General features: G+C 44.7%; 1 protein-coding gene across 1 annotated transcript; it reads right to left on the bottom strand.

Moving 5' to 3' along the window:
* Positions 1-521: 521 nt before the first annotated feature.
* On the bottom strand, positions 522-20,322 carry LOC136612353 (CDC42 small effector protein 2-B). The gene is made up of 5 exons (XM_066592640.1): positions 20,276-20,322; positions 17,291-17,416; positions 10,548-10,646; positions 5,915-5,991; positions 522-2,699 (listed from the first exon to the last, which is right to left on the bottom strand). Exons 2-4 carry the CDS (start codon positions 17,345-17,347, stop codon positions 5,920-5,922), a joined length of 228 nt encoding a protein of 75 aa, XP_066448737.1. The 5' UTR covers positions 17,348-17,416; positions 20,276-20,322; the 3' UTR covers positions 522-2,699; positions 5,915-5,919.
* Positions 20,323-25,756: the final 5,434 nt, after the last annotated feature.

Here is a 25,756-nt window from a genome sequence, read left to right as displayed (position 1 = left end):
GATAGGTCATCAATAGTTGATCAGCTGAGGTCTGTCGCTCGGGACCCCGACTGATCAGCTGAGTGGGCGCATGCTATCAGCACCACAAATACACAGAGGTTGGAGCCGAAGCAGCGGAAGTCTCCAAGCTGATCTTTGTAGTGCCCAGCGCTTCTAACTGCAGGCACAGCTCCCATTGAAAATAAATACAAGTTGTGCCTGCAGTTACAAGTGCCGGCCACTACACAGAGGCCGGCGCAGAGATTTCCCCTGCTTCAGCTCAGACCTCTGTATTTGCAGCGCTGATGGCATGCGCCTGCGCAGCTGATCAGTTGGGTCCAAAGCGATGGACCCCAGCCGATCAACTATTGATCAGCTATCCTGATGATAGGTCATCAATAGTGCTCTCCCTGGAAAACCCCTTTAAGAATAAGGTTAGAAGTAACTGTATATTTTCAGATTGCAAAACAGATGAACTGTGACTGGTTTTGGACTGGAGTCATTTCCCCATTTTATATGAAGTCAATAGAACACAATAGACAAACTGAATAAAATAATTTTATTTGCATTAGCCATCAATCTAGACTCTCAATTAATGCACACATGGTGTACATATTAAAAAAACACTTAGTTTTAAATGGTGTTATCGGTTCACAACCCCTTACAACAAAGCATTACTTATTTCTACTTTGCTGCTGGTATCTAGTGCTGCGACCCAGCTGTGGTCATCATAACATTTGTTTTGACAGTGGCCATGAGAGACTGCAGAGTCATCTTCCCAAACTTCTGGCATAGTAGAACTCCGGATGCGAGCGCTGATGCCAGGAGAATGGGAGGAGACGCTGCAGCAGTCACCTGACACACGATGTCAAAACAAACGTCGGGACCACAGCAGAAGTGCAGCACTGGAGAGGCAAGTTCAACTCCTATTGTAATACAGAAAGTCTTCTTAAAAGGAAAGTTGTCATGTAACCAGACAACCCCTTTAAAAAGGAGATTAAAGAAAACCAAGTGAAACATGCTACAGGCTATAAAAATGCAGACATTCAGAGGGCAAGGTTCCAAAAAAAAAAAAAAAAAAAAAGAGCAACACAACCAAACTTAGCAAGTCAAAAGTAACAAGGCTACAGCTAATGAACATATTGTTCAAATTATCCTATTCTTTCAGTACCCTAGTGATTTGTGTGAATGTTTCTGTAAACAAAAAGAAGAATGTGTAAAAATGGAGGTGCAAGGGGGAAGTCATAAAACAATTACTCAACACAGTGCAAGGCACAACTCTCTTCGAGGATATGGACACTTTCTGATGCTTTGTTTGACCCATCATTTCTTTCCACAACCATGTTATGTCTAAGAATCCAGGCCGGTGGTCGATCAGATTAGTGACCGCACACATCCAGAAAGGAAATCCCAATCCCATTCTATACTAACCAAACAAATCTATATAAAATTTATGAAAAAAAAATTATCTCAAAATAATGGTTTTAATCACACATGAAAAAAATGTGTCTTAAATAAACATGATACCATAAACATAAGAACAGCAAACATCCACAACAAAAACACTAACAGCACAGTATTACACCGGATTAGGAAGCAGGATAAAAGACAAATGAACATAGGGTGAAATGGAGGGGCAATTACTAGAGCCATGCATAATCTTGTGTGCCAGAAGAGGTAAAAGCTAAAGAATTAAAAGGGGTTATCTGAGTTTTTAAAATCGATCACCTATCCTCAGGATAGACCATCGATATCGAATTAGTAGATCAGAGTCCAACTCTGAGGACCCCCTCTAATCAGCTGTTTGAAGGGACGATAGAAGTTGTGCGAATGCTGAAGCCGCTTCAAGTTTTACATCTCCCCGGCGAGCTGCTATTATTCAGCACGCTGTACTTGGTAGCAGCCATTCTGCATATTACACAGTTGTCTCAGTGAAATGAATGGGACAACACTGCAATACTCCGAAGATCTGCTACTTAAAGTGCAGCGTCCAAAACAGCAGCAGCTCAGACAGATGCAAATAAGGATGGAATAATATCTCTGCAGCACCACCTATTGGAAGGCAGCATTCCTGCAAGTCAGTGTTAGACTCTTTATACAAGCCTTGTAACCATGACTGGGAACTGAGAGCCAACCCAGAATCCATACACAGACAGCTGTTACGGGGTGTTTTCCCCACATCAGTGTGCAGTAGGTTTCTGGCTTGGCTGGTTAGAGGCATGTGATGTGGATCAGGAACGCTATCTTTTCTCCTTAGGGAGAACATCTAGAAGGTGAGTGAGGAGACTTATAAGGCCAGTCAGGCTCCTCTGGGTAATATGCAAATAAGGGAAAAGGGATATTACCCAGAAGAGCATGAATGGCCTTACAAGTCTCCCTAAGGAGAAAATATAGCGCGCCTGACCAGACAGAAACAGTGAAGAGCACCGCAGCTCTTTCAGACAGCTGATCAGTGGGGGTCTCAAGAGCCAGGTTTCCCCCACAAATCAGAGACTGATGGCCTGAGGATAGGGCAACCAACCAAAAAAACAAACCCACGATAACCTCTTTAAATAAACTTGGTAGGACACCACATTTTCAGTAGTATGTGGCACTTTCAGAAGCCTAAATGATTTCCAACAGTACTTGATAACATCCATCTCATCCACTTATTTTTCAGAGTAGCATTCAGTGAAGATTCTCTGTGCAACATGCAGAACACTCTTCTGGACAAATCGGTTCTGAAATATATCAAATGACATCGTGAATATGTTGTACAAATACATTTATTTGTGATACACAGATTCGCTTTTACTTATATGGCGTTATGTAATGCTCAGACACTGAAACTTAACGGAAGATGACATGCACAATATGAAGTCCTCTGTAACACACATTAACACATGTGGACATGGTGAAGATTTACACAGTAACAGAAGTAACTCAGTGGTCCATGGTCAGAGCGTAAAGGGCGTCTTTTTTTTTTTTTTTTTTAAACAGAGCAACGACAAGCATTCCAAGTCTTGGTAAAGAAGCCTCGTCAACTTTTTACTAAAATAACGAGCCCCTAATCTCTGTAAATTAGCAGAAAGGAACAAGGTTTTAAATTGCAACTTTATTCTAGCCTGAAAATGTCTAAACTCTTGGAGTCCCTCTAGCCAACATATACCGTGCTGTATTTAGTACTACACTCTCCCTTAGAGTATGTTCACATGCTGCAGATCCGCAGTGGATTTTCTATGGTGGCAAATCTACGTAGAATTTTGCTGCAGATTTCACAATTTACTTTGCAAAGAGCGTTTTCCACACTGAAAATCCACAGCCCAAGTTCATATGTGAAAGGTCTACCCCACAGGTCAATTTACACTTGTATTTTTTCAGCAGCGTATGGATGAGATTTAGTAAATCTGAACCACATTGCCGTTGCTAAAACTGCAGATGTTTCCATATGTGAAAATTAACTGCAAATCCATCCCGTGTGAACACAACATGGTCCAATAGCACTGAATTGCATCTAGAGAGGATATTTTTTTTTTTTTACACTAGGGACTAGTGCATTAAAAGAAACTGGGAGTGAGCATGTGCAGGGACGAGTGTCAGGCATAGTTTGCCCAACATTCGTCCAGTCTAAATGGGCCTTTAGTCTACCAGGGCAGTCTGAAATGAGTTTTGTGTTATCTAAACTGAAAAGGGATAGCCACAAGAAAAAAAAAAGTGCACACTGTGCACCAAATTCAAATAAAGTAGGTTGATTGTTAAACAGCTGATCAATGTTCAACAATCTAGTGTCCAGACAGACACATTCTAGTCTATGTTGGCCGTTACAGCGATCCAAACTGGCCATACATGTTCAATGACACTAGATGAGAGATCTTTCTGGGAATATTTTCAAGGACAGTGCATTCATGGATAAAAGATAGTCTACTCAAATAAAAGCTCTTTTGTTGGATTATCAAATATCTTAAAAAAAAAGATATAAGGGGGGGGGGGTGTCTGGAGGTATCCAGACTCTGGTCACAGGTATATAGTCTATTGCATACCCTGTTTCTCCTGAATAAGGCCTACCCCAAAATAAGCCCTAACATGATTTTTGAGGAGGCTTGAAATATAAGCCCTACCCTGAAAATAAGCCCTAGTTACAAGTTCATTTAAAAAAAAGTCAATAGGAATGCTTTAGGTGTGTAAAAATAGCTATAAAAGCACAATTGCTGCAGATCCAGATCCTTCCCGCTACTCTCTAGAGCCCTGGTGTGGTTTCCACAGGACTGTCTGCATTTTTACTGCTCAGAATATGCAGTAAAAATGCCAACAACAATAACGGTCTGAGCACTTGTGCGAGAGACCATAAGGGTTGGAAGTGTCGGGCTCTCACACACAGATCAGGTAGTCCTACTGTTGTCAAGATATCCCCTGAAAAGGAGCCCTAGCGCATCTTTTGGAGTGCAAATTAATATAAGACTGTCTTATTTTCAGGGAAACCAGGTAGATTTATAGGCCCATTCCAAAAGTCCCCAACGGTGTTCCTGCTGGGAGAACGCCCGCCTAGAGTTAAGCACCAAGTACACCAACCATCTGTATGGTGACCAGAATCCACATTGCAGCTAGATGGAAACAGCCCCACCTGTCCTTTAGGGAGGTACCGAGTTGGATTTCACAAATTGCTCTGTTTGAAAGGATACATGCCATACAGTCCGATACACTAAAAAGGTTTAGAGTGATGTGGGGGCCACGGATTGACCTGGTTGATAGTCCAGTATTCCGACAACCCGCTTTCGACCTAAAGCTATCCTGTTGTCTACATACTGATGAATATCTTTCCTCAAGTCTGCTGAGGTTGTACAGCGAGTGAGAAGCAGGATGACCTAATGTTAAAGTTGGATAAGTTTTACGGTTTTAGTTCGTAATTCAGGTTCAAATGGGCAAATTGTGTAGCTTCCGATAACCTATGAGAAAATTTATGACAAGATTATTATAACTATAAAAATGTTATTTACTTATTTGCCCCCTGTGTGGGGAAAGTGGTTGCATATGTATCAGACTTTGCTACTTTAATAAAAACCCTTTGAAACAAAAAAAAAAAAAAAGAAGAAACTTGGTTGGTCAACCTCTTTCCGGGCCATAGATGAATTACCTAAAAACTGAAAATGACCGTCATTACATTTCGCTTAAATTACCAATTTGGTTGAGGATATCTAGTTTCACCTAATGTGTATGGACACCTTTACTCTGAAATCAATTATTTAGAAAATCAAGAAATTAAGGTTTTATATAATAGCTGATAAACTAAAAGACTGCAGAAAGACTCTGAACAAATACTTTCACTGCGATACCCATAAGACTATTTTTTTTGTACCAAAGCCAAGACAAGAAATGACTGATGCTCCTCCTCCCTTTAACATCTACTACTGCATTTGGCTCATGATATTGCATTAAATTACTACTACTTGATGTTTTTAGTTAATAACCTCTTAGCTAGGGTTAACACAATGCATAAACATTACCCCTGTGCAACCAGCCTAAAAATCCATACCAAAGTACGCAATTAAAATGCAAAATGTGCTAAATGCGACTTTTATTCCTCATTTTGGCGCAGAGCTTATTGCACTTCTTGAATTAATAAGATCTAGGTCATCTCTGCAACAGATACGGTATTCTGCGGCTTTCATAATGTGCATCATGCTGTGCCCACAGACCACAGTTTCTTGTGGAATGCACATGGACATTCCACATCAAGTACATGATGTGCCAATCCACTCTTAAAGATTACAGCTGGGCATCAACTTCACTGATAAGTACAGCTCTGGATGGATTTCTGGACAGCTTTCAAGTAGTTTGTATCTTCACAAAATAAGTTACTATTACTGACCCAACATTAGGAGTCAGATTGTAGGCTATATTATATTTCAAATGTTTGCCATAAATGAATGAATGATAAATACTTTTGTGTCATACTTACAAATGCTAAAGTGCCACATCTGAAATTTCTTGAGCATAGCCGCCTTTTGATTTCATCTGATCCTGAAATGATCCAGCCTAAAGTAAAAACATTCTGAACATTACACGCCACGCCATAAGACAGTCTAGGTTTTCTTTGCCATCACGCAGATAGCTATAGAAGGAACGTCCATCACATGGATCTTGTGTTAAGTAATGCATTTCAATGAGGCTTTGCATATTACTGTATTTTCTACAGAATCTCAGTATTTTTTTTTTCTTCTAAAGAGCCACTCCCCCCCCCCCCCCCCCACATATACACAAGTCAACTTGTATTAACCTTAGTTATTCCTTTCTAAAGTTATTCCTTTATATTCACTGAAGTCTTTCTAGTCTGCATGATTCCTGTGTGTTGGACCCTACCACACAAGCTTTTTAGAGACGCAAACTCCTATCACAATTGTTGGTGTCCGATACGAGTTGCACCAAACCCACTTGAGCACACGGAAATGAGCAGCAGCTGACAAGGTCAGCTTCTGAAGGCTGGGTAAACATGACGGTGGAAGGATTGGAGTATCATACGTATGTTGACAAGACTTGGAAAATGACATAGCAGGGGGGAGAACCAGCCCCGCTGGAGGGCAGAGGAACTACAAAGTGGGAAGGAGAAAGAGGAATATGTATGCGTTATATGAATTAGTATAAATGAGGGCAGTTTGGCTAAATTCAGCGAGTGGAGGAGAGAAGGGCACGGCAATAGTGTTGGAAGAAAAGAAAAAAGAAAACCGGAAGGAACCATGAGAGTAGTATACTGTACATTCACACAAATGTATAAATATTTTTTGGAGTGATCGGACAACTCCTTTAATAGCATATGCTGTGGGAAGTGTTGAAGGAGCAATATTAGGGCATATTGCTTGGGTAGGCCACAACAATGCTACTGTCCAACATTCCCAACCATTCAAATGCAGGGAGTTACAACACATTTCCATTTCAGTGAAGGAGGTTGTGGCAAGTAGATCCAAGTGCTGCTGCATTGGAAAAATTGTGAAAGACCATTCATTCTGAGGGCCTCGTCCACACATTGTGCAAAGAATTGTATACCGGTCTATTCACTTATAGGGGTTGTTTAAGTTCTAATTTAAACTGGCTCTCACTGCGTTAAACCATCTTATACTCTCCTCTCCTGTCTCCCTGCTGTATCCAGCACCGCTGGCTCAGGGTGTCACCCATGACATGTTTGCAGGCTGCAGCAGCTCATTTATGGGCAGTTACAGGCTGGCTGCAGCAGGTTAAACAAAAAAACAGGCATGGAGGACTGAGCAGTGTTGTGGGAAAAGCAGGGAGCCCAGAGGGATGTGCAGGACGATTTATTCTTTTAAGCCATGGAGAGCCTGTTTACATTACAACTGTATAACTCAGACAAGTCCTGTAAAGGGGAATGTATGGTCATAGGAGTCAGTGACCTCCAGACACCAGCTTTTTATGTCCATGTGGTTGAAATAAGGCCTATTCCTGAACTGCTGGTCACAAAGCAGAACAGCAGCAAGGCAAGATGGATGCACCCATAACAGCTATGCTGTTTCTGTAACTCGCATTCACTCCATTAGAAGACATGGAAAAGTCGTAGGGTTGCCGCCTCGGCTATTTCCATAACACCTGGTGAGATGCTTGGGAAACAGCTTTGGGTTTCTGAGCACAGCCATAGAATGCAGAGATGGGAATATACCTTTAAATTGAGTATTTGGGGAGGTTGCAAGTGTGGGAAACCATATATAAAAATCATAGCCGGGAGCGCATTTTTAAATTTTTTTTTTTTAAGTTCACCTGCGTTTATATTTTTCCTGGTGTATGCAGTTAGGGGTGCACCCATCTTGCCTTAAGCCATGGCCGTGGCTCTGCGACCAGCAGTTAAGGCATAGGCTTTAGAACAGCCACAGCAACATAGTAAGTTGGAATTTGGAGTGAACCAACTCTTATGGAAGACTATAGTGGGCATGCTCTGTGACCTGTGCAGGACTGAGATGTCCACATCACCTACTGACTATGTTACCCTGGATTATAGGGGGGGGGGGGAGGGGGCTGTGTTTTTTTTTTTTTTAAAGAAACGTTTATTAGGTATTCTCACATAATACAATACAAATATGCAAAGGAAGAAACCTCAGAAATATTTGTGAATTACAATAATCAAAATTTTTGAACTCTTTCTGTCCTTTATAATTACATATATCCTTTTATTCCCCCCCCCCAAAACAAAAAAACAAAGCCCAAAATTCCGAACCTGGGGAATAACTACTAAAACCAAAAAAGTTTTTACCCACGACACGACTGTCATCACAGCAAGTATCCAGTATCCTTGCACATAGCGAGGAGATGGAGAGATCTCCAACATTTCCCCCTGGCCAAGATGTTAGTCAGATGCGCCTGATGCAGTATTAGGGCAGTCAACCCATCGGCCCCATATCTCAGCAAATTTGGCGGGGCAGCCTTGGCCATATATGTTAATTTATATAGAGGGATGAACCCATTTAATTCACGCTGCTAAGCAGCCCCAGTAGGTTTTTGGGGCTGTTTCTAGTTAAGAAATATAACTTTTTTTGGCATAAAAGAACAGCAATTTATAAAAAGTGCGTGTTACTGTTTCAACCGGAATGTCCTCCACAAGGCCAAAGAGACAAATTTTAGGATGAGCGGGGCCCTTAGGTGCATCTCTATAAACTCAAGGAGAACTCTCCAATAGGTCTGCAAAACATGTGCACGATAGTGCCGGCACTCATCAAGCATCTTGGCAGTCTGCATTGGGAATTAGGCCGATGGTACACAAGCAGGTGAGAGTATAGTAGATTCTGCGCAGGAACTTGACTTGGAATTAGCAGTCTCTTGCACTGATCAAGGGCAGCCCCAAACTGTCTAAAAGGCCGTCTTGGTGATCCAAGCCTAGGGCTGGTATGTCTAAGCCCCACTTTTCAAGAGCCCCATCTCAGTGAAGCAAGACTCCTTGTCAGTTGTCTATAGAAAACAGAAGTGCATCTTTGGAGTATTGGCCATCTGTGCCAGCTCCTCTAGTCGGGCACAGATGGCTAATACTCAGGCCTCCAAATTGGGCTCCGAGTGCATGACGGAGTTGGAGATATCTAAAGAGGGAGTTATTAGGAAAGCCCGATCGTATCTGTAGTTGTGAGAAGGTACCAAGAACACTATTCTTAACCACATCTGAGATTAGTTATCACATGACATCTCTTGCAAGTGCAAAGGTTAGGATTTCTCCACAGGAAAGCATGAGGGGACCATTTTGCTGTTTTGTCCTGTATCAAGTGCCATACCCCGCCCCTTAAGGGTCACCCATATAGGTATAGGCAGGGCATTTATGCGTGAAGTCAGGCCCTTTGGCAATAGTCCTCTTAAACTTTGTTCAGGACTTACTATTCTGTGCTTAAACCCCACCACTGGGTTATAGTCAGTAGAAGACAGCCACCACCCCGTGCATACAAGCTGACTAGCCAGGTAGTAGTGTTAGTGTGTGTGTGTGTGGGGGGGGGGGGGGGGGGGCAGTCCCCCTGCCTGCATGGGCAGAGAGTTTTTTTAATTTAATTCTTGGGGTGATCCTCGCCACAGTATACAGAAGCTGTATAGCTTCATTTTCATTAGGTTTATGTGACCTTCTAGCATCAGTGGGAGTGAAGCTCATCGGATTTCCATAACTCCTGCCCACTCCAAAAGTGGGGCAAGGTTACCCAAATGTATCAGAAATAGAGAGTACTGCCACCAAGGAGGATTCTGGGTCCTGCAAGAAAAAGAGTATCATCCACGTATAGTGCCATCCGTTCTTCATATGCTCTCAGTCGATGCTCGGATTTGGATCACTAGTGGTTCGATTGCACTCGCAAAAAAAAAAAAAAAACTACTTGGGAGAGAATACAGCATCTGCACTCATTTTATGAGGCTCGCTCCAAAATGAACCAAGTCATCACCTCCCACAGACATCTTCGCTCCACTAAATCAAAGGCCTTAACTCGGTCGATGAAGGTGGTTAGGGAAAAGTCATGTAACATTCATGGTCGCACTCTTGCCCGGTAGAATCCCGATTGGTCAGCGTGTAGGATATGGCTTGGGTGCTATTAATGCATATTGCTAGTATTTTTGCTAGGATTTTAATATTGCTGTATAGGACGGAGATAGGTCTGTATGAGCCGCAGGCCCCTGGGTCTTTTCCGGGTTTGGGAATTAAAACCATCAGGGCCTCACGCATGGTTGCTGGCCAGATCCTTTCCCGAAGGATATTATTATATAGCTCAAGGTGTTTCAGGGCTATGAATTCTGTGTTTCTTTTATACCACTTTATAGGGAGTCCGTCTGGGTAGGATTGGATAGCCTCTACTGCCTCCTCTAGCTCTAAGTTATGGATTATCGTTTTTAACTTTCATTATAACACTGTATGTAATAGAGATGACTGCTAAGGTAAGGAAATAGCTGTGAGTTTCTAAGCTTAGCTAACACCGAGATGAGACAACTCCTTTAACAAACATCACTGTGAAATAACAATAAAAGTGCAACAAAATACTCATTGTCTGAATATGAACCACAAATGTAGCAATCAGCCAAGAACTCAGTTGCCCTTGTTAGGCGCACTTACTGAATTCCTGTATTTTACTTACCATCGCAAAACCTGCATTGGAATCTCCAGATCCTACATGAGCCGTGTGTACAAAATGCATTGGTTCACCAATCATGCTTCTATCAATACGCCTGCGCCTCTGAGGGAAAAAAATTAAAAAAATAAATTTTTAAAAAAGTTATATCAAGGCAGTCATACAGATACAAACATCATTTAAAATTATGACCTTTCCGGGGGCGTGACTTACCTATGCAGGAGTAAGCCGCGCTTCTGCTGAGCTCCCGGCTCCCCCGTAACGCTGGGGAAGAGGAGAACCTCCAGCAAGCCCAGGACAGCGGGAGAGGACGAGCCGCCGATGATCCAGCGATACTTCGGGACACGCAGCGGCTCCCTCTCCCAAGATGGCGCCGGACCATGTGCGCTCACTCTCCACACCCCGCGGCAGCATGGAGCCCTGAGGATGAGTCCCCCGGCACGGACGGATCAGGGCGCCAAGGAAAAGATAAGTGCCCACACACACAAAGAGGACACTCACCGAGGGCAGATAGCATGGGTCTCTCCCCCAGCCTCCATGATCCCTATAAGGAGGACAATCAGCCAGAGTGGCACAGGAACCCTGAGACTGCAGCAGCCCATACAGTTAGCCCGCCATCTTACAGTGACTCCTAATCAGACAAGGAATGGGACAGGAAGGCACATTTAAGATCTCTCCTGACAAAAAAAAAAAAAAAAGCACGACTTTCAGCGTCTAGAAAGTACACAAAAAGAAGCGCTGTCCCTCATACAACAAGAACTTAAACACATGGGGAAATCGCATTAGCGCCATAGAGAAGATGGAAGACGAGGTTTTCACAACACTTGAGACTCATAGCCAAATCATAAACGCACAAGCCCAGCAAATGGCGGATAAGATGTCTCATCTTGACGACCTTGAAAAACGTCAGACGTAACAACCTGCGTCTGAAGGGTCTGTCAGAGGAAATTGCCCCCTCTCAGCTGGGGGACTGGGCCCTCAACTTTTTCAGCTCTTTACTACAACGTCCACCCGATCGACCAATAGAAATTGATCGTATCCACAGAACCCTTGGCCGGATGACCCAGAGAAACCATATATACTTCTTTAAGGACAAAGAAGCCATTTTGAAAAGCGCTAATGAGAGGAAGGACCCCCTCACCCACAACGGCACCCCTATAGCGATCTACCCAGGCGCACCCTTCAGCTCCGTCAGACTGCTCCTTGAACTTCTCCGAACCAACAAGATTCTTTACAGCTGGGGGTACCCCTTCCAACTCTCCGCCTCAAGGAACGGGAGGTCGGCGGTCTTCAGATCCCCTGCCAATCTTCCTAAATTTCTCGGCACCCTGGAACTACCGATGGTTACGATCTCAGACTGGGCACATACCCCTGCTCTGCCTATCACAGCGCCTAGAACACCCTGGCAGGAGGCCAGACCAAGACGTCCGAAGAACAGAAACCATCGCGCGCGCCACCATGAATAGCCCTATGGGGACACCATCTACCGTAGTGCGAACGGCACACCGCGCTGACTAACTCCGCGGCTTGATGTTATTGTTGGACTACACCAGTCTAGCCTTATTGTTCCATATGTTTTGCACGTGTCATTTTACTCTGGTATTCACACTACCACAAACACTGAGTTTTTCAGTACTTCACAAGATCGCCCTCAACCCCTTCCCTATAACACGCCATCGGTGGCGGTTAATTCGCCACACGTATAGCATCTTATTGAACGCAGGTCTTTTAAGTTTAGACAGCCTTAACTAGCATATCACCCTAGAAGGGGGGTGCCGCTTCGGCATCCTCGAGTCTCTCCCTCCTAACGGGTGGACGCCACCATGGTGCCATCCGATTCTGACCATAGGTCTGAAACCCACCTCACAAGATTGGGACACTGCTTCCCAATCAACTGAAATCTTATTTTCTGTCACCCTCTACTCCTGCTCTTTCTCCCCCCTTTCTTTTTTTTCCCTTCTCTCCCTTCCCTTTACTTAGCGTCTTGGTCGCCCTAGGGACACCTCCCTCCACCACCAAACAACCCCCATGACAGGCCTCTCGTTTTGCACATATAACGCCAGAGGCTTGAATAATCCCGCTAAGAGAGGCCAGATTCTGTCGCATATACACAAAAAAACGTATCCTAATTGCTTTCCTACAGGAAACACACTTCAAGATTGGCCATACACCTAAATGCACTAACAAATTCTACCCCGCGTGGTACCATAGCTCCCACCCTGAAAAAAAAAAAGAAGTGTGGTGTCTCGATAGCAATCCACAAAAACCTTCCCCACAGCGTATTGGCGTCAAAAGCAGATCCTGAAGGCAGATACCTATTCCTTAAGTTAGACTTAGGACACCATGTTGCGACGATGGCTAACATCCATTTTCCCAACACAGGGCAAGTCACCTTTGAGCTCAGCACTCTGGTGAAACTGGAACAATTCACAGAGGGGTCCGGCATCGTTCTCGGAGGGGACTTCAATGTGATGATTGAGCCTGGCCTGGACACGTCTTTGGGTAAGTCCGGGGTTCCCCTGGTGGCCTTGCGTAGATTGCGGAGACGCTTATTAGAACTGAGACTCATCGACCTTTGGGGGACACTCCATCTGAAGGTCAGGGACTATAGCCACCACTCCATTGCACACAATAGTTATGGGAGATTGGACTATTTGTTTATATCACATGGTTTCTTGGACCTATCTCCCAGAAGCTTAATAGGGGGCATCCTATGGTCGGACCACGCACCCGTCTACGGAGACCTCCTGGGGCAAGTCCACAGGAGCAGCTATAACACCTGGCGTCTTAATGACAATCTGTTGAGCGACACTTGCTGCCGGGAAGATATACGTAGAACCATTGAGACGTTTGTCGAGACCTACCAAGGCGACACCACCTCCCCACCCATACAGTGGGAAGCATTCAAAATGCGTACTATGGGGAATTTTCATATCCCACGGGGCGAGACTTAAAAAGGATAGAGTAGGCAAACTGAAAGACCTTATCACTTATTTAGAACGTGCAGAACAGGCCAACAAAACAAATGCCTCCCCATCCCTAAACGCAGAGATTGCTTCCCTCCGCCAACAGATTCTGGCCGTACTAGACCAGGCCCACTTGTGCATGAGGGACAGGCTAAGAGGTAGGTTCTACGAATATGGTAATAAATGTAGTAGGTGGCTAGCAAGGGCCCCAAACCCCCGCAGGTACCAGTCTTACACATTTGCACTTAATTCCCCAAGGAATGGGAGGGTACACGCAACCGAGGACTTACTTGATTGCTTTAGGCAGTATTATGAAGAGCTTTACAATATCACAGACTCTTCAGAAATGGCCCAAAGTAATGCCCCAGATAACGTAGAGTTCTACCTACGCGAATTTGCCCCTAAACCAGTCCCTTCGACGAATTCTGAGGCCCTAGGTCACGACCTCACGGAACAAGAGGTGTTGGAAGAGATACGAAACTTAAAAATAGGCAAAAGCACCGGCCCAGACGGCTTTATGCCTCGATTTTATAGAACATTCGGAGACCTCATAATACCAATACTTTGTAAGACCTTTAACGCCATCTCCGACAATTGTCCATTCCCACAAGCAGCTCTACAGGCCATTATCACAGTTATCCCAAAACAAGGAAGAGACCCCCTTTCCTAGGGGAACTACAGACCCATTTCCCTACTAAACGTGGACACCAAAGTCTTTGCAAGAACCCTAGCTACACGCCTTGGACCACTTGTTCCTAAACTTGTACATAGGGATCAGACTTGCTTTGTCCTTGGCCGAGAGGCAAGGGACAAGACCATTAGAACCCTTTCCCTGATGAGTAGGGCACGCAATGCGAAAAGCCCTTTATGCCTCCTATCGGTTGACTCCGAGAAAGCATTTGACCGCGTCAGCTGGAAATTCCTTGAGGCCACCCTACAAAAGATAGGTCTGGGAAGTAGGCTGAGAAGCTGGATAATGGCCCTATATAACAACAAGTCCACAGCCCAGATACGAGTAAATGGGAAACTTTCCTGCCCGATCAATATCAGGAACGGCACACGCCAGGGGTGCCTACTCTCCCCAACCCTGTATGTTCTAGTAATGGAGTCATTCGCCAACGCAATCAGATTGAACCCAGAAGTCCAAGGTTACAGAACGACCCAAGCTGAGCACAAAGTGGCCGCATTTGCGGACGATCTCCTGGTCTACATAACGAACCCCAACCGGGCCCTACCCGCTCTCTTGCGAGAATTTGACAAATATAGTAAAGTCAGCAACTTTAAAATTAAAATACGAAAATCCGAAATCTTAAATATAACGCTCCAGCCCGCGGAACAAGCCCAGCTTAAACCCTTATTCTCATTGTCGTGGAGCGAAGACTACATGAAATACTTAGGAATCAAGTTATCCTCAGACCCGGGTCAATTATACGACAAACTACCAGCCCATATACTTCTCCTTAGTGAAAGACACGGAAAAATGGCACCCGCTAACACTCTCCTGGTTCGGCAGAATAAATGCTATTAAGATGAACTTCCTCCCGAAGCTCCTGTATCTTTTTCAGACTCTACCAATACAGTTACCACGTAGCTTTTTCATTAAATTGCGAAAGATAGTGGCGCATTTCGTATGAGGGGGAACCAGAGCCCGCCTGAGCTACAAACTCCTCACTCAGGAAAAAAAAGAGAGAGTGGAGGGGTGGGTCTGCCCGATCTGTTGCTTTACTATATGGCTGCAATAGGCAGGACCGTCCTGGACCTTATGCACAGGGGACAAACCAAACTATGGATCAAATTAGAGCAGAGCTCTACTCCATTCCGGGCTCAAGGTCTTTTCTGGCTTAAAGGGGGTTTGGGTAGAAGGGGGATCAGGGTATCATCATTTCTGAGCTCACTTTTACAAATCTGGGATAACTTCGCGAGCAGAAGTGGGCTGGTCTCCATTCCGGGTCCCTGGACCTCTCTGATGGGAAACCCAGACTTCCCTCTAGGGGCCAGGGGACTGGCACTCCTGGACAGTTTGGGAGTTTATCTTCCAAGAATCCACGATCCCCTAGGGGAGGATGGAGTCAGACCCCTGGGCTTGCTTGTGGGGAAGCCGTGGTTCCAGTACCTACAGCCGTGCCACTATATCAGAGCGCAGGGCACAGTTTTAGAGCTGTCCATCCCTCCTACACCTTTGTGCAAAAACTATGTGCAAATTCCCGCAAGTCGAGAGGAGAAATCTCTGCGGTCTATGGCATGCTGGTGGCCGGGGAGGCCCGGGACTTAGAGGGAGGTTACCATAGAGCGTGGGAGAGGGAACTGGGACAGCCCCTATCTGATGAGGACTGGGCCAAAGGTGTCAACCTGACCCATAGAATGTCGGTCTCGGGCAGACATCACGAGTTGAACTACAAGCTCATTATGAGATGGTATCGCACCCCGGCGTCATTGGCCAAAATATATCCCGGTTCTTCGGCCACTTGTTGGAGATGCTCGGGAGAAATAGGATCGCTCACACACACATTTGGTGGTCCTGCCCTGGGATTAGGGGTCTGTGGTCAGAGATACTAGCCCTATATAATGTCTTGAAAAGAAGCTCATTAACTCTCTCCCCGGAGATGGCTCTCCTCTCGGTCCTGCCGGGCTCCATCGCTGCCAGTAAAAAGGACATCCTGAGATATTTTCTTCTAGCTATGAGAACAGTGATCCCTCGACTCTGGAAATCCCAGACTATGCTGACACGCCTGAACTGGACAGTGGCCCTAGATGACATTAGGTACATGGAAGAGCTGAGAGCCAAGGATGACGACAAATGGTCAAAGTATTACGCTGGGAGGTATTGATGACGTTTCGAAGTTTCACCAAGTTTGAACAGTGGCTCGAGCACGGGGTTCTGCCCATTTAATGGACGGTAGGTATCCCACTAGGGGCTCTTCTCTGAGACACTACTTCTCTTTCCCTTCCTTCTTCTCTATTCCTTTACTATCTCTCACTACTCTAGCCCATTTATGTCCTTCCCAGCTACTATCTTTCTTATTCTTTTTCACATCCCGCTTTTCTACATCCTATTTTTCTTTCCCTTAATACACCACACTCATTTTGAGTCGAGGATCATCTTGAATTGACCTGACTCATTAATTCTTCAAGATTTAACTTTACCATAAGTAACTTACACGGTTTAACAAACTGAAATAGGTTTTCTTCCCCCCCCCCCCCCCCGGTACTACTTAGCTGTTGAAGCTAAGCCCTGAAATCTAGAGACATTAAAAAACACATGGCATCGACCGATGAGACACTACTGCTTAAGGCATAGTCAGCCTTCTACACTGATCTCAGTGTGGTCTTAGATGTTTCCGTCGTAACTGCCACCCGTACTCTTTCCAATGAACACGTCAATCTGACTTCGGGGGTTTGTCAATCTATATGTCAATCTGTATGTTCTATGTAATACTTTGAATAAACATATTTTGACAGTAAAATTATGACCATTTCCTACCACCCATTCACTTTACTGCCATTTTATAGTACTTCGTACATTACCCCACTATATGACTAGCAAGAGGAGAGATAATCCATTTATGGTCTCAAGATCAACTCTTCCCGACACTTATTGAAAAGTTTGATGTGAATTTCCTAAGGACAATACTAGTGACAGGACAGGGTCACCAAGGACAGCAAAAGACATTAAAGCTCCATGGTTTACCTTCACCAGTTTACCCAACATTTTTCCTATCAGAAACTATTCATTGTTCTGACTATTGAATTCATATGAAGTAAAAGAAAAAGTTTCAAACCTACCGGCGGCTGTGGCTGCTCTCCAATGCAGCAACTGAAGCAGAACAGAAATTCAGTCATTGTTAGAAGAGGTTAATGGAAGCCGTTTGTTTTCCTTCCTGCCAGTGTCTGATGCTACGACCACAAAACCTATACGGAAGACACACTCCGGAAAGTAAGTGAAGACACTTGTCACCTTTTATACATAACACATACAAAGACTAGATGCCATCTTGCAAGAGTTAAAAAGTTTGCACAGCAAATATAAGTCTTATAATAGAGCTTTCTGGTGTTTTACTCTTCTATTTCTCAAATTAAGGGTATATGTAGGAGCTGCTTATATCATTCACGATTGTGTGAAAAGGTCTCTGAAAGATCTCAAGTTTGGAGTCCTCCCCCTCTCCTCAAGTAGTGGGCAGTTTTCTGGGGTTGTTTTGTATTGATGAATTGTATACAATAGGTTAAAAAGGCTCAATATTTGTCCTGTAGACTTAGGTACAGCCACAGCGGAAAAATCAGCCATACATACATGGAAAGTGTGCGTTACAGTAAACGTGGATTGCACCACTCGTATGAAGAGGTGATATCCACAGCCTAAAGTAGCATGCTACAGATTTAACTCCTTCATGACGCGGCCCCCCCTCATTTTCGTTTCATCCTCCCCCCTTTAAAAAAATCATAACTCCTTTATTTATCCATCAATGTCGCTGTATGAAGGCTTGTTTTTTGCAGGACGAGTTGTAGTTTTTAATGGTGCTGTTTAAAGTACCATATAATGTACTGAAAAACTTTTAAACAATTATAAGTGGAGTAGAATGAAAAAAAAAAACGACATTCCGCCATTTTTAAGTGAGCCTTGTTTCTACTGCGCACAAACTGCAACAAAAACGACATCATAACTTTATTTTATGGGTCAGTACGATTGCTACGATACCAAACTTGTATAGTTTTTTTTTTTTCAAAGACATTTAATTTTTTCAATTATTTTCTGCCGTCATCTTGTGCGCGCAATATCTTTTTTATTTTTTTGGCGACGGAGTTGAGCGAGGGCCCATTTTTTTGCGGGATGTTCTGTAGTTTGGGGGCGGAGGGGGGGGGGGGGGGGGGGAGCGCCCTGAACATTGTTCGGGGTATTTAAATGCCGCTGTCAGGATTGCCTGCAGCATTTAAAGGGTCAATAGCCGCGATCGGCGGGTGTCAGGCCACTCTCATACATGCTCATTTGACGGCGATGTTTTTAATGCAACAGTAATATGCAGTACAATGCTTCTATTGATTTCAATGGGACCTGCGCTCAAACAGCATTTTCTAGTGCCATCATTTTCAAGCGCTGTCTGCTCTACTTTGACATGTTTTTTGCGCTTTTTAATGCACCTCATAATTCATCATAATAATGGAGTGCGTTAAAAAGCGCTGTTATATGCAATAACCTGCATTTGAAAACGCTGATAAAAATCAAGGCAAAACGTTTTGCAGTAATCAAAATAATGTTTTGCAGATGCCGTGTGTGGAATGGGCCTTTTAAAAAATAAAATAAATAATGGGGTTACACAGGCAGGACATACATAGATGAATGCATCCAACAAACACCAATAATAACAATGTGCTGGAGTGTAGAAAACATCTAACTAGAGACTCAAAGAATCAAGAGAGTCACATCTAGATACTTTGTTTATCCTAGGTTGCATTCAAAAACACCAATATTTCAAACAACACGTTCATTTAATAGAAATAAAACCTCAGCTACCAGGGTGCTTTCTGAGGCCGCCAGGGCTGGCGGTCTGTTTATTTTGGATATCGCTCCTGGCCTGATTAGTGGCTGCTTTACATCTTGCCGACTCTTTTTTGCAACACCCTGGCTGCTTTTATTAGCAGTTTTGCCGCTGTCGGTTTAATTTTGCACTCAGCGGCTAGTCTTGTCTCTGCATTTAAATGCTGCCTCTTTCAAGTGTACATTTTATGTGCTGAGACATTACATTTTGGTGTTACTGGGTTTAGGTTGTTCACACCCCAGAAAAGCAAAACAGACAAAAAAAAAAAAAAACATATTGGGGATCTTTCAGACATTCAAAAGAGATTTTATGGCAGTTTTTGGCATAAAAGAGTCAAAGTGTTGCACAAGAGAGGATTTGCACAGAAGTTTGCAACCTTTTGTTTTTTGCGCCACTATCTTCCATAGCTCGTTGGGAGGGGGAATGACCCACCCCCAGACTGTCACATTTATGTATAAATTTATACTAAAATTTAGTATAAATTTATACTAAAAACTAGAGTAAAATTATACTAGATTGGATCACAGGATAGGGGGACAACTTAATATTCTGTGGTGACCCCACTGTGGAGCCCCCAACAATCTCAAGGATGGGGGTCCCGTGCCACCCATCCTTCTCACTGCACCCCGTGCAATGAGGAGACTGAATGAAGCGCAAGTCATGCAAGCGCACCTGCCCTCCATTCACTTTCAATGGGACTGAAGAGATACCTGAGCAGCAGCCCTATTGAAATTAATTGAACGCTGACTGCGAATGTTTGACCAACGCTCCATTCAGAGTGACATCACTGCAAGGGGTGAAGTGACCCCTGTAGCGACAGGAGAGCGGGAAATAGGGATCCTGTTCTGGAGATCAGCGGATGTCTCAGCTGCAAGACCCCCATCAATGAGCAAGTTACCCCTTATCCGCAGGATAAGAGATAACTTGAAATCCAGGTACAACCCCTTTAAAGGAAACCTTCATACAGTCACAGCTGATGTACAATAAAAAAACCCTAATCAGATAGGATTCATTGCAGTAACAAACAAACAATCACATGCACTAAACGCAATACATATCACACACTCATGTGATAAGGAAGATGCTTGATACAGTGCACATTAATATGGAAGATTTGGGGAATTACTAGGCCCCCACTGCACTGGAGGCCGTTGTATACAGGAGGCTAATATGAACCAGTCAATCAAATACAACCTCCCCATAATCTTAGTGCCGTCCATCCTTTCTGGATACTCACATAGGACTGCCAGCAGCTCATCAGCCTCACTGCACTGCCGGAGCTTCTGCAGCAATCTCCATAACCACGCCTCCTAGGGGGCGGAGCCAACATGAGTGTCCTCAGCCGGCTGCTGGCAGCTAATTACTAATAGCAGGTGCAGACCGTGTGCGGAATAATGTGCGGGTACACTGTCTGTAGCTTTACTATTGCAGTCAGTGCAGAGCAAATACTTACAACTGAATTGTGTCCAGTTATTGGGCTGATTGTTTTTATACAGTGGTAATTGGACCATACATTCTCAGCATATACACTCATGTATGGACAAATATAACACGACCAAACCACAGAAAAAAATTGTGCAGCTCGTCTTCTGCTGCTTCTTGTAATCATGTAAAAAAACGTAACAATTTGGAATACAATGTAAGGGCTTATTCACACGGGCATATTTTTTGTGAGCCAAAACCAGAAGCGGGTCCACAATATGGAAGAAATGCAAATCTTTCCATTATACTTTTTTTTTAATATTCCACACCTGGTTTTGGCTCACAAAATACTGAGGAAAAATACACCCGTGTGAATAAGCCTCCACACTGGGGTCACATGTTGTTGTGGTGAGTAGCACATCTTTTCAACATACTTACCATATAAGAAAAGCACACAGCTAACAACATTGCAAAACTGCCTCAATTCACAGGCCGGCGTACACAGGCGGATTTGGATTGCGGATTCCCCGATCGCCATCCCCGAAGAGGACGCGGACATTGAAAGGCATGCATTTTCGCTTTTTTCCCACCTGGATACGAATTGAGTATTATGCGAGCAGAAGAAAAATCGCAGCATGCTTTATTTTGCTGCGCAATCTGCAAAAAAATAGAACATGCTGTGATCAATTTCTCGTGCTCCTATGGGAGCTGGAAGAAGAGGGAAGTTAGCAGCATCCAATGCTGGGAAGACAGGTGCCTCTATTTAGGTATTAAAAGTCATTCTGAGTATTTATGCCAAGCGAGGGATTTCTAGGATGTGCCATTTTTTTCGCTAATACGTTGCAGATGGCCCTGTGAATGGACAAGAAAACTCTAGTTAAGCTCGGGACTTGATCGCTTCCTTTCTTCATTTTTTTCGTGATTTTACGGCGCCTGCGGGCGACTGTAAAATGCACACGCTTATGTGAATGATGCCTAAGAAATGCATTTCACACATGAAAGCAGCATGGCAAATAACAAAATTACAAACCTACAGCAATTGAGGGCTCACATCAGTGTTTTGTTTTCCATTCTTAGGGTGCCCACCCACTAGCGTTTTTTTTCACTGCGAAATTCGCAGCGTTTTTTTTTCTGCAGGGGGTCTATGGGACTTGTAATGTTAAAATCGCGATCGCGCGAAATCGCGATTTACGGCGAGATCGCGAATTTAGCTTTACAAGTCCCATAGCCCAAAGACCCCTGCAGAAAAAAAAAAAAAACACTGCGAATTTCGCAGTAAAAAAAACGCTACTGGGTAGTCACCCTAAGGGCGAGAATTAGCCCCGCCTTGTTCCGCCTCCTTTCATTGCAAATAGTGCAGAGGGGCGGAGAGGAGGCAGAGAGGGGGCGGGAGCTCAGTTCCTGCTCCTCACTCTTCCATCCTCCCCCCCCCCTGCACATGAGGACGACGTATATCGGCTCGGCGTGAAAACCAAGCCGATATACGTTCGTGGGAATGTACTCTTAAGGGCTTATTTAGACGACCGTATATCGGCTCGGTTTTCACGCCGAGCTGATATATGGTGTCCTTGTCTGCAGGGGAGGAGGATGGAAGAGCCAGGAGCAGGAACTGAGCCCCCGCCCCTTCCCCGCCCCTCGCTACTATTTGCAATGGGAGGGGAGAGGCTAAGCACTGGGACTTAGCTCCTCCCCATCTCGCCCCCTCCTTTTGCAAATAGTGGCAAGGGGCGGAGAGGGGGCGGGAGCTCAGTTCCTGCTCCTAGCTCTTCCATCCTCCCCCTCTGCAGACAAGGACACCGTATATTGGCTCGGCGTGAAAACCGAGCCGATATACGGTCGTCTAAATAAGCCCTAACTAATGCATTTTTTCAATTGTTATTTAATGGAAAAATGGATTTAAAATTGAATCAAATAAAAAACATAGTTTTCGTGTTTTTTTTATGGATCCAGTAGATGGCTCTATAAAAGAAAAAAACAGACCACTTCTGTCAATTTGTTTTCTTTGCATTCCGTTTGCATCACTTTGGATTCTTTTGCCTTTGTCTCTTTCCACATGCTTATTTAAAAAAGGATGCATTAGGCCTGTGTCACATGGGCATATATGTGCGCCACTTTGCACACACAATACACATTGAATTTAATGGGTTCGTTTACATGAGTGTATTTTGTCACGCGCATTTCATTTGCGCAAAAACTGCGCAGTATGCATATTTGCACAGGAAAATTGCAGATATTAAATTAATTTCATTAACCATTGCTATCATTGGGAGCGTGCTTGCATGTTTTTTTGCAGGCAAATATGCACAGTTTACGCACACAAAAAAATAGTAAAACATGTACAGGTATGTGCAAAAACATCATGTAAATACACAGTGCAAACGTGTGCTTAAATGTGCTTACGCCTATGTGACACCAGCTTTACGTTGGATTCACATGGCGTATGCCTTTTTTTTTCACCCGCCCGCGACGTAAACACATGCGAACGGGCGCACAAATCTAACATTTCTACGCCCGTCCAGATGGCATTGAGTCAGCACATATACACTAAGCCCATAATGCCCTTGGGTGGGAGGAGACAGTTTAACTCTGCTAAGCTATTCTCCCCATTCCCTCCACCTCGCCGGCTCTCTGCAAGAGGAGGAGGTGGAACGGGGCGGGGGCTAGTGTGCTAAGCTCCCACCCCTTCTCTGCCCCTTGTCGTAGCCAGCAATGGAAGGTGGTTGGAGGGGGCTGATCTTAGCTCCACCCTCGTCCTACCCCCTCCTATTGCAAACAGCCAGGAAGGCGTGGAAAGGAGCAGGGACGGAAGGGGGGTGGGGAGTTTAGCAGTCATGCTGCTGATCTCCCTCCCACCTTCCTTCTCTTGCAACTGTTATAGGCTCCCATAGAAGTCTATGCAGCCTCCACCGGCGTAAAAGTGTCCAGCCGAAATGCACTTAGCTGGCCGGGTGCTTTTATGCCGCGGAAATACTCCCATGTGCACTGATGCATTGTAAACCAATTCATTTGAGAGGCAGCGTATATTGACCGGGCGTAAAAACCTAACGAAAATACACCCATGTGAATCCAGCCTGGGGCTGCATTCCCACGAATGTATATCGGCTTGGTTTTCATGCTGAGCCGATATACGTCGTCCTCATGTGCAGGGGGAGGGGGAGGATGGAAGAGCAAGGAGCAGGAACTGAGCTCCCGCCCCCTCTCTGCCTCCTCTCCACCCCTCTGCACTATTTGCAATGAAAGGAGGCAGGACGGGGCGGGGCTAAATTCCAAGAATTAGCCCCATCCCCATTCCGCCTCTCCCCATTGCAAATAGTGCAGAGCGGTGGAGAGGAGGCAGAAGGGGGCGGGAGCTCAGTTCCTGCTCCTGGCTCTTCCATCCTCCCCCCCCCCCCCCGCACACGAGGACAATGTATATCGGCTCGGCGTGAAAACTGAGCCGATATACGCTCGTGGGAATGCAGCCTTAGGGCGAGCACCCACTGGCGTTTGCGTTCTCCGCGGGGAAAAAACGCAGCGTTTTCTCCGCGCGTTTTTCGCGGCGTTTTTTGCGGCGTTTTCGCGGCGTTTTCCGTTAATTTCCATTGACATTCATGGGTGCATTAGGAGAAAAATAGGGACACATATGCAACTGACAGTTCCTATGTTAAAAACGCAAACGCAACGCAAAAAAAACGCCAGTGGACAGGAACACATGTTATCTCTATGCCTGTGCAGGAAAAACGCAAAACGCAAAACGCAGGTAAAAAAACGCCAGTGGGTGCTCGCCCTTAAACAGACAACAAAAATAGAATAATTAATAGTTAATTCTACGTGCCGGTATTCTAGGGCAGGACCAATCTTCCTATGTGGAGCAGAGTTTGAACAGCCGTAGGAAAAAGGGAAACCCTGTTCATACGCAACTATGTTCTGTAGTGGAAAGCGTACTTGTGCATACGGCCATCTGAAACCACCCATATTTCGATATTTAAACCAGCTCCAGTAGAGGATGCAAGTTCTACAATTGTGTTTTTCATTATCTCTGGTCAAGTAAGCTGTGGAGTTTAGTGTCTTCTGTCTGATCAGTTTACTGTTCTGTATCAAGTTCTGTGTCAGTTTGCCCCCTTGTCTTCCCTGTCTGTGTATTGGGTCTATTCCATTTGGTACACTTCTGTAGGTCTCTCAATTTAGGACTTTTCCAGGGAAGCTCCAGGTTCCTGTCAGAGGGTTGGCCTTTTCAAGGTGGGTGATCCACTTTTTAGGCAATTTCAGTGATTTTTAGGTTGTGGATAGGCCCTGAACACTCCTCGTTCTTTTCCTTGGTGTGTTTCTTGTCTCCCTGTCCCAATTAGTCCTTGTGATTTCTGTTTGGTCCCTATTAGACGTGAGAACTATAATGTAAAAAAAATGGAATGGTCTCGTGTGTTAACTTTCCAGTTTTTAGCAGAAAAAAAGCGCTGCAGCCTGTACTATTTTTTCCATTAAACTGGGCATAACTAGGGCTACTTTAACACGGCCGAGAAGAAACGCACAAATATCGCATGAACATGAACCCTTTTCTTTTGAATGTGGTCATATACACAATCAATTTTTTCCCCACATCACAGCGCGGTGCTGGAAAAAAAATCGCAGCATGACCTATCTTTGGGCATTCCCTCAGAACGTCTTGCCCATTGTTTTCAATGAGGCTGGAAAACACATCACAGATCTTGCGAGGTGCACACGAGTGCGATGCGAGATTTCACATCGAAAACAATGGTAAACACTTGACGAACCTCCGGTGTGGTTGAAAGCTGTGCCAGAGGATTGCTACTGTACTGAATTAATCGGAGGCATTTTAAGCACAAAAACGCCTTGCATTCTCAGGGACATCGCACAAGCATGATATAGGCCTGAGTTTTATGTCCTCATATTGCACTTGCCTGTGTGAAATTAGCCTAAGACTTCTTTCCCACAAACGCTGGCTCCAGTTTGTCTATGTCTTTTTTAAAGTGTGGTGCCCAGAACTGGACACAGTATTCCAGATGAAGTCTGACTCAGGCTTCTTTCACACGAGTGCATATCGTGTGAAAGAATATGCGCTGTGATCTGATGCATTAGATTTCAATGCATCAGATCACATGGGCGTATTTGCGAGACGTAAAAATGCCTGGCCGGCCAATATAGCGCTGGGCGTTTTTACATCGGGCTCAAAACATAGTTCTGGAACTATGTTTGGGCCGGAATACGTCGGCCGCTGCCATGGGCTCCTATGGGAGCCCATGGCAGCGGCCATAGGTGGGAGGAAGTTTAGCAGCGTGGCTGCTAAACTCCCTCCCTC

This window comes from Eleutherodactylus coqui, chromosome 2 (genome assembly GCF_035609145.1).
Source record: "Eleutherodactylus coqui strain aEleCoq1 chromosome 2, aEleCoq1.hap1, whole genome shotgun sequence".
Classification (NCBI taxonomy): domain Eukaryota; kingdom Metazoa; phylum Chordata; class Amphibia; order Anura; family Eleutherodactylidae; genus Eleutherodactylus; species Eleutherodactylus coqui.
Note: the sequence above shows the minus strand (reverse complement) of the source record. Positions and strands in the feature narration are given on the sequence as shown.